At 32.9% G+C, this 9,570-nt stretch overlaps 2 protein-coding genes across 3 annotated transcripts; one reads left to right on the top strand and one right to left on the bottom strand.

The window, feature by feature from the left end:
* Positions 1–3,543: 3,543 nt before the first annotated feature.
* Positions 3,544–6,096, top strand: LOC111405796 (actin-depolymerizing factor). Of its 2 annotated transcripts, none has more exons than XM_023034836.1 (4): positions 3,544–3,643; positions 3,751–3,814; positions 4,565–4,830; positions 5,645–6,096. In XM_023034836.1, exons 2-4 carry the CDS (start codon positions 3,794–3,796, stop codon positions 5,793–5,795), a joined length of 438 nt encoding a protein of 145 aa, XP_022890604.1. In that variant the 5' UTR covers positions 3,544–3,643; positions 3,751–3,793; the 3' UTR covers positions 5,796–6,096. The 2 variants fall into 2 exon arrangements, with proteins under 2 accessions (XP_022890604.1, XP_022890605.1); XM_023034837.1 differs by having other exon boundaries at positions 3,633–3,651.
* On the bottom strand, positions 6,014–8,938 carry LOC111405795. The gene is made up of 3 exons (XM_023034835.1): positions 7,811–8,938; positions 7,276–7,376; positions 6,014–7,042 (listed from the first exon to the last, which is right to left on the bottom strand). Exons 1-3 carry the CDS (start codon positions 8,627–8,629, stop codon positions 6,760–6,762), a joined length of 1,203 nt encoding a protein of 400 aa, XP_022890603.1. The 5' UTR covers positions 8,630–8,938; the 3' UTR covers positions 6,014–6,759.
* Between the last annotated feature and the right edge of the window lie 632 nt (positions 8,939–9,570).

Here is a 9,570-nt window from a genome sequence, read left to right as displayed (position 1 = left end):
GATACAAAAAAAATCCCCAAATTTCTCTCTTACTCAACCAAGAAACTCTTAATCCATCTTCACAGTCAAAATATTTGAATATGGATTATGGTATTTGACATTCTCGCACAACCACTAGAATTAATTGAAAAACACATCTGTAACATGTTGAATAATTATAACAATCCAGACATGGCACACCATTAATTCTTCAGGTGTTTGCAAGAAAATTACACAAATGAATATATACGACAGCAACATAAAGAAAAAAAAAATACAATGAAAAGGAAGATTCAAAATCAACTTAATTACGATGAAAATTTACTTGTGCCATGAATGAGATGCATAAAAACACTCAAATTCATAAACTATCACTGACCGGAAAATTACATACCTGCTTTTCTCTATATTCATTTACAATTCAATCACCTGGAAGAAAAGCTAACAGTAAAGGATGTTTTCAGATTCCTTTTACCCAATTGACAATTTTTTTTTTTTTTTCAAATTTACCATTTCTTTTGCGCTCAGAATTAATGAGTGCCATAATTCCAGCAACTTTGAATTTCAGTTACAAGTGAATATGTTGAAAATGTGAAGACAGGTAATTCCGAAAAAATATACCCATTATGTAGTATACAATAAATTTAAATAACAGAATAGTATTTTATGAAATATTTTATTAATAACAGGTATATATGAATTTTTCCGTAAATTTTTAGAGAATATGTGATTAAAATCAAGAAAAAACTTTGAATTTACATATAATATTATTTTTTTGAAGAATGTGTGGTTGAAAAGAAAAAAAAATATCAAAATTAAATTCAAATAGAGGCTAAGCAAATTATTATTCTATAAAATGTTTATACATATGTAATATTATTATCAGCTAACCCACTTCATCATTCAAGACACAGAATATAATACACAATCCATCAATTTTCAAGTTAGAGCATCTCTAATAATTATGTAAAATTAAGTGTAAATTGATATCTATAAAATTAAGTTTGCATTCTCATTTACATGTATGGTCCTAAATTCAAATATTGCTTCAATTAAATATCTAAATTCATTTTTTGTCTCTTGCAGATGTAAAAGAAAATGTGAATTATATATTACACCACAATTGAAGATGCTTTTTTTGAGTCATGAATAAAGCTCTCAATCATGGAGCTACTATAAGCGTGAGTCCTACGAGTAATTATCCAGACATCGGGGAACGTTACTATGAACGACCACTTTGTTAAGTAATAGTAAGTTACAATTGTTTTAACTTATTCGAGCATATGTTTACACTTAGTTTGTTAAACTCGAGTGTTGAAAGACCTAAGCATAAGTTTGTTCAACATTATTTCTACAACATTGAAAATGTAATAAATTATCGAATCAATTTAAAACTAGACTAAAGAAATGTCGATTTGGTAGGAATTAGGATTCCCGGACATCCAGGAGGTTGTGTGGCGCTCTCCTACGATATCCTTTTTCTATTATTTAATTTTTATTGCATATGGTGGACCCCACTTAGACTTTTAAAAGCATTGCAAAAGCAAGCGTTTATCTAACGCACCGCCCGTGTGTTTATATCCACTCATAGCAGTCACAATCGTCCAAAATTTAGTTTCTATTGCATTATTCTTTTCCTAATTACCCAACTTACTAATTTACTACTACTCACTTTTGCATAATACTCATCCAATCCAATTTAAATGTTTTTCGAGTTTGTCAAAAATTTTAAAGCCGAATTTTCTTTTAAAAAAACATCTATTGAATATTTTGAGAATTTTTTTTTTTTCAAGTGAACTCACCTGTCTTCCGTTTAAGACTTCAACCATGGTTAACTAGTTATAATGTAAGACTATATTTTTGAATATCAAAAATATTCTCAAAAAGAAAAATTCAGAGTTGATTGGCCTAATAATCACTAAATTTATGTCTGTATCTTCGACTACGCACTATAGTTTTGAATGTCAATTTTTGTCCACTAAACTTATCAAATGTTGGACGTTACATACTAGCATGGCATTCGTTTCACTATTCTAATGAAATTGGTAACATGACAAACGGGTTGCATAGGTGGCGTCCAAACACTTTTATGCAAATTGTCATGTGAGAAAAGCATCTTTGAATGCTCACTACATTTTTAAAGATGTTTTTGATTGCTTGCTATAAGGTGGTCAAGTTTTTGGCCACTAAATTTGTAAAACTGACATCAACTTGTTTTGAAAATTTATGAATGTTGTTTCAAGCATCATTTGCATACAATGAAATTTAATTTTGCAACATATTACAAGGGAAAGTTCTTCAAGGCATTCTATAGTATACTTGAGTTTTGTTGCAAGTCTTTCTATGTTTGATCTATATTCGAATCTAAGTTTATAAGAGAAAATGAAGGATAGGAGTTAGAAATTGTGAAACTTCGATTCTAAATAGAGATATATTCATCCATAATAAAATATAAACATCTCAATGCTTGATCTCCCTAAGCCATCTTACGATCATCTCCCTAAGTCATTTATGATCATCTCATGCATTATACCGGTTGAAGTTAAATTAGACAATCTATAATTTCTCAGATAATTCCTGATCAACATTTGCAGCTAGTAAATATAAAATTGAACGATGAAGATGGATACAATAAAATAGCAAGAAAATATTGACAATTTCGATTATTAATTTTTAAGAAAAATATGTATGACATTCACCCAAAACAATCATAATCTATATAACTGCAAACCAACATGTATCACTTGACACCAATGTTTCTGTGCAACAAAAAATATACACCAAAAATAGTAAAAAAAAAAAAAAATCCTCCATAATTACGTGCATCGATGAAATCATTCGCAGCTACTAATTACATTTACAAAAAGTCCACTAAAATTATGTCATCAATAAAAAAATAATGGAGTAGACACTTTCAATACACCAGAATTTCATAGTTGACCACAAAGAAGAACCGTTCATCGGATTGAGTATGTTTGTAAGTTTCTACTGAATAGCACCTATTCACAAAAAAATTAAAATTTTCTTGTAGGCAAGTGATATTTGGAACAATGTCATTCCTAAATTTTCAGGACGAGTCGATGTAGTTTTACAATTTTAGTAGATAAAACTCGACATATTTAAAGTATAATGAGCAATCAAAGGCATCTTTAAAAGTAAAGTGAGCAATTAAAGATGTACTTCAAAGTATACTTAGCAATCAAAATGCCTTTCTTATGTAACAATTTGCATAACGATGTTTGAGATTCACTTAGTACATTCCTTCTGCTATGACACCAATTTTGTTAGAGTTGTGAAGCGGATGTCATAACTGCAAGTAATGTCTAACACTTTAATTAGTTTAGTGGCTAAAGTTTGATATTTAAAATTTCGGCGAGTTGTTGAAAATATAAATATAAATTTAAAGCTTATTTTGGAGCGATTTTGAGAATTGATTTTTTGATTGTTAGGGGAAAAGTAAGGTCCATCTGTGAAAGAAGAAGTCAAATATGACGATTGAAATAATGAAATAACGGTGAAAAAAATAACTCCAAACAGGCTGTTAATGATTATTGGGCCAATTAACCCAAGGACTCTTCAATTAGAAAGGTACAGGAAAGTAATAAAACTGATGCCTGCGAATCTATTCGACGCTTATCTCAAATAGACAGACCGTAGAAGAAAGGTAAAAATGTAGGGAAACGAATAGAATACTCTCACCCTTTCCGTCCAATATTTTCTTACATTTTTTTTTATATCTGCTCACATATATAATTTTTGCTAATTTTTCAGATTTCTCTCTGGGTTTTTCGTCCAGAATTTCCAGACAACAGTCATGTCGTTCAGAATCAGAGGGGTATATATTTGTCTTTTTCCTTCACAATCCTTTCTTATGTATCTATGTATGGGTTTTTGGGTTCATCGTGAATGTTAGTTTTGCAGAATTTTTCTGGTTTTTGGGGGCGGATTTATCAGTATTTTTCAGTTAATTTTTAATCACTGTAACCTTATAAGTATGATCAGGATTTTTTATGGAGATCATTTGAATTAATAATCTTTATGCAATAGAGGTAAAAATTTTATAGATAAAAATTTCAGTCTGTAGTATGCTTTGATTTTTTTGATAGTTGCCAATCTCATATTTTGTAAGGTTATGATTTTTTTTTATTTTTTTTATTTTTATCAATTTATGAATCATCAAAAAATAAATAAATAAATAAATAATAAATGAAAATAAATTCCGATATTGTATAGTTTTTTTTTTTTTTTTTTTTAAGCCATGGCATGGAAAATGTTTCTTTGACTGGACGAGATGCCATATGATGGAAATTTTGGTCACAAAACAGTGGGATTTTTGTTAAAATTTAGCTTCAAATTGATAATATTTGTTTATGTCGAAAATCAAATTGAGAGGGGCGGTAGGAAGATTTGATTTCTTTATATACAACCAAGCACCATTTTCTACCGCTGTGCATCATTGATTTGATTTATCTATACAGAAAGTAAATGAATCATAGTTTGATTCTTTTCACTGTATATCTTTGTAAATGATCTTATAGTCTTGTGTATATTAACTTGTCGTTTATCATGATCTTAACATGTCTAGCAAAATGCTTCTTCTGGTATGGGTGTTGCTGATCACAGCAAACATACATTCTTGGAATTGAAGAGGAAAAAGGTTTATCGCTATGTGATCTTTATGATTGACGAAAAGAAATCAGAGGTGGTTGTTGAGAAGACTGGTGGTCCTGCTGAAAGCTACAGTGATTTTACCGCATCCTTACCGGAGAATGATTGTCGATACGCTGTCTATGACTTTGATTTTGTGACTTCTGAGAATTGTCAAAAGAGCAAAATATTCTTCATTTCTTGGTTAGTTCCTATCATTCTACAAATCCCTTCTTTTGATGTTATAACTAGGTTATGCAATCATCCGCACTCTGTCAATGTCTTTTTTCTATGTTTAAGTGTATCCTATATCTTCTTGTAGGTTTACTCTGATACAATCGTGCTTTAGAATTCACCTTTAAAACCACTTTGTAACTTGCAAGGGAAGAGTGTCTAAGTGGTCATTGGCCAACAAACCAAACCTTAACTTAGCGATGCAAGACACTATTAGAATCTTTACGATCTACAACTCCTTTTGAAATCGATGTCTTATAGTCCAGGTTCTTAGCTCAGTGACTTCACGAAACCAGTGTAAGTCAGGTAACTCCTCCTGCTGTGAAGGTCATCCTTAGAGGACCATAATTTGACATCAATTGTTCCGACAGCATATTCCCCAAATGTGCATAGGCAGATCGATTTGTTACTATTCGACTCATTTTTAGCTTAATAGAGATTGTTTAGCCCTTATTTCTTGGGGATTGAAATCTAGAATTTAATCTAAGTCAAAGTCAATAATTAATATTGACTAAATATTTCATGGGATCTATAACTTTTCTATCATACATTTCATCAACTTTTATCAAAATTTACTAAAAATCTAATTTTAATCCCCTCCAAACTGTGGCTTAATAATTTAATTTGTTACTATTCAACTAATCTGTAGCTTAACAAAGATTGTTTAATGATTTTCAATATCATTTATGCCTTTGGTAGTATAGTCTCAAGTTTCTTGATGATTTTTAATAGAATTGGTTAAGTTGATACTATCATTTGACAGAGTGACATGTATGTTGATCAGGTCTCCTGAAACCTCTCGGATTCGTGCGAAGATGCTATATTCTACATCTAAAGATAGGTTAAGACGAGAATTAGACGGTGTTCATTATGAGATTCAAGCAACCGACCCTACAGAAATGGACCTTGAAGTGATTAAAGACCGTGCCCACTGAGGTCTCGACATTTAGAGGATTCACCCTTCGAAGAAAAAGAACAAAATGACCAGGTATTGCCAACTTGTTGATCTATGCTTTTGGCTTCCTGATATGCAGTATATTTCTGGAGCAAGAAAGCTGCTACTAAAATAACTTGCTCGTAAAGTTGATGATTCAATGTTTTATGGGCTATTAGTTTCTGTTAAAGTTTGCCTTTTCTTGCTTCGATGTTATTTAAAAACTATCGAATGACAACTTAATGACATATTTGGCTATATGAGCTTCTGTCTTTAGGGCTATAAACATTTTCCATTTGGCACGGTCAAGTTAGATAAACTAACCCCAATCTATCAAAGATTGTAATGGTTCAGTGAACACTGTTCATGAGTATGCCTTTAGATCCTTCTCTCGGTACAGCCTACATTCAAAGGCTGCTAAGTCCATGGCCCGGCTCAGCACTGGGCTGGATGGTCCGAGCTGAGTAGCTCGCTACCCTTTGACACCCTATCATCTTGGATATAATTGTTCTGAAGCAGTAGTTTAAATAGCTTATTGTTAATTATTACAATTATTGAAAAGAATTTATTTCAACTTTCTGTACGGGTTATACTTTGCGCACTATGATTACCACAACCTTCCGGTATGACAGCAATCGAAGCAAAGTCCTTCACCGCTTCGTGGTATATGGTAGTAATTGACTGGTTCTTGATCGGTTTGATATACACACGGTCCATCGAACTGGCAACGCATAGGAGAAATATTTCGAAATAATAGAAAGGTTAGATCCTCATTGGAGATAAATATGCGTTGTTATATCATTAATCAGAAGCTTGAATTGTCCATTTTTCAAGAACGACAAAACCAACAAACACCATCAAGAGTAGACATTTTTTTAAACAAACCCCATTAACCTAAACTCAAAAGGGTCATGTTACTATGCACGATCAGTTTCTTTCTATGTCCATATCTGATAACCATCGTATCATATGAGTAGAAATACGAGCAAGATTACGAATTCCATTAAGGCCATCCAACTATAAACTGAAGTGGGCATCACAACATTGTACTCATTGGGGAACAATGATCTCTGAACGACATGAATCAATTTGCGGGTCAAGTGGAATAGATATGCAGCCATCATGATAAACAATCCCCAGTTGCCTTCTATTGCATTTGCAGATGATGTGCGCAGACAGATGATTGCACAGTTGATTAGCATGATAGTCGAATCTATGCTGTTAAAGATAACCCTTCGACACAAGTTCCTGTGAAGAGAATTTGATATATTATCGACGTATCATGTAAATGCTTGACGGATTTTGGTCATGACTGCTATGGTAGCCTATTGATCGGTAAATCTTTTACTCTTATCATTGCAATAGACAAGCAAGAATTGATCAAAGATTTAGCAGGCTCAGTTCATATATTCAATGCACTATTTAATGAACAAGTGCCTGGAGAATCTTCAACATGAAATAATATCAAGAAATAAATGTACCTTGCTGAAATATCTTCATCTTTGTCATCTTCGCTTTCAAGTGTTGTCCCAGATTCCTCCTCTCTTTCAAGTGTAGTCGTAGATTCCATCACGGGAAAGTTCTGTTTGAACAAAAAATTGCACGCTTATAAGCTTAGTGTGTTGGAATTGGCAATTCAACGAACCAGTATATGACTGGAAGCTATTTAGTTTACAAAAGCGACACAAAAGGAGTTACATAGAGGATCCACAATTTATTATATATACGGATTGCATTTTTGTTGTAGCCTGTTGGAGTACAGTTTAAAATCCAGTGCTGACCCGGAGAAGGAAAAGGATGAATGGTCAAATGATCAACCAGCAAACTTGTTGAACCGGTTCTCAATTCAACCGGCCGGTTGGCGAACTTGCATTCCACTTTTACTACCATTTATTCGGTTCCAACAACAACCAGGTCACATAATAGTAGTAAATATGATGGGAAAGCAGCAAAAACAGAGAAACAGAATTACTATCATAGCATTAAAAATCAAGGAAATAGCAGCAGAATGCATACTCCCAAACTTGATGAGGATTGAATTAGAGAAGAATTTGCCTTTGGAACTGCAATTAAAGAAGTGCAAAAATTTTGTTGGCCTCTTTTCTCCTGCAGATTTGTTGGAAATGTAGCACCAGAAAAAGGTTCATACCATGGAAGAGCCCTTAACCACGGTCCAAACTTAGCCTTTCCAGCAGAAAACTTGCATCTCAAATAATGGTTCCCAATCCTACCACATTTATAGCAAAATTGTCCCAATTTTTCGTACTTGAAATCGATCCAAATATCTTTCAATCCAGGGCGCCTAAGCCAAAACCCAGTTAGAATTGGATTTCTAACATCCAAAATAACCCTTAATCTAAGAAATTTTCTCCAACAAAATTTCCCATCAAACACATTCCTATCAGCACAGACAAAAATCCCCAAATATTCACCAATCTTGGACACATTTTCTTGAGATAAATAGTTGATTGGCAACCCATGCACCTGTACCCAGAATACAGAATATGAAAAGGAAAGCTCTGTTGGGACTTTCCCGGCGCACCATACTGACAATACCAAAAGCCCACCTCTAATCGTCCAAGGCGAGTCCTCAAGAACGTTCTTCAAATCTTCTTTGCTTTTGAATGAAAACATGAAAATGTTGTGAGTAATGCATGACACTGAGAAATCATTTTTACACTTCCATTCTTTCTTTGCAATGGATTCCACAAGATTTCTGTCTATGGGTTTGTGTAACATTATCTTTCCTATCAAACAGATACTCTCAATTTTCTTGGTGATTTCTTCATCTGCTTTAAGATTGATGCTAATTTCTAAACTCTTTCCTCTCATCATATTTACAGGTTAATGGGAGTGGGAAAAGTGATCGCATGAATCGAGAATAAAAAGGGCTTTGGGGAATTTAATGTTAAGGACTAGTGTCAGAGGTTCAGAATTTTTCTGCAGAGAAAGCGACAGCACAAAGGAAAATGATTATTTGAACCATTTTTCCATTCCTGCATTCTGCAATCTCATTTTTCTTTACTAGGAAATGAATTGAAAGCTCAAGTATTGAACAAAACGTTAAATAAGAGACAAATACCTTAATCGCACAAGAACTAAGGTTCAAAAAAATAATACATAATTTTGTTCCTATAGAATTAACTCCTGCATCGCACAAACACAACGTTGCAAAGACACAAATGTTGTTAAAAAAAATTTAAAACTATAAGAATTTAGAGAAAAAGAGAGTAGAAAATAGACAATAGTCTGAAGTCTATTACCGAAATTAAGGTAGTGGGGAGTGGGAAGGAATGGTATGCACCAAAAAGAGAAAACAAACAAATGAGAGGAAAAAGACAAATTTGAAACTTGCAGGATGGACGATATCTGGCAATGCTTGTTACTGTAACAACATAAAGTTGAAATTAACAGAGACAGATTCGTGCTTGTGTTATGTGGGAGACAAACAAAAGAGTCCTTAGTGAATCAAGAAATCCATTTAATATTAGGGTGTTTGACATAAAGTATTAGCAGATTTCAATAAAAGTCGATGTTGTCGACTCAATTGAAGTTTGATCGATTGACAAGTTGATAACATTTTAACGAAAAGTTTTATCAAACAAGAAAACAAAAGAGAAGTTTCTTGAGCTTCTTTTGCTTGCACATGATGTGCTTTGTAGATTTTGTATTTTTAGTTAATTTTTAACCCAAAAAGATTTGGTTCTCTAGATAAACCAGCCCAAATAAAGGACTAAGTTGCCTCGAGTGGCATTACATTAAGATAACAAGAAAGC

This window comes from Olea europaea, chromosome 12 (assembly GCF_002742605.1).
Source record: "Olea europaea var. sylvestris chromosome 12, O_europaea_v1, whole genome shotgun sequence".
Lineage (NCBI taxonomy): Eukaryota > Viridiplantae > Streptophyta > Magnoliopsida > Lamiales > Oleaceae > Olea > Olea europaea.
Note: the sequence above shows the minus strand (reverse complement) of the source record. Positions and strands in the feature narration are given on the sequence as shown.

Coding starts and splice junctions, on each gene's coding strand:
- LOC111405796 (XM_023034836.1), top strand. CDS start 3,794: ATGTCGTTCAGAATCAGAGGG. Junction 3,815..4,564: donor TGTCGTTCAGAATCAGAGGG/GTATATATTTGT, acceptor TAACATGTCTAG/CAAAATGCTTCTTCTGGTAT. Junction 4,831..5,644: donor AAAATATTCTTCATTTCTTG/GTTAGTTCCTAT, acceptor TATGTTGATCAG/GTCTCCTGAAACCTCTCGGA.
- LOC111405795 (XM_023034835.1), bottom strand. CDS start 8,629: ATGATGAGAGGAAAGAGTTTAGAAATTAGCATCAATCTTAAAGCAGAT. Junction 7,377..7,810: donor AATCCTCATCAAGTTTGGGA/GTATGCATTCTG, acceptor TTGTTCAAACAG/AACTTTCCCGTGATGGAATC. Junction 7,043..7,275: donor GATGAAGATATTTCAGCAAG/GTACATTTATTT, acceptor TTCTCTTCACAG/GAACTTGTGTCGAAGGGTTA.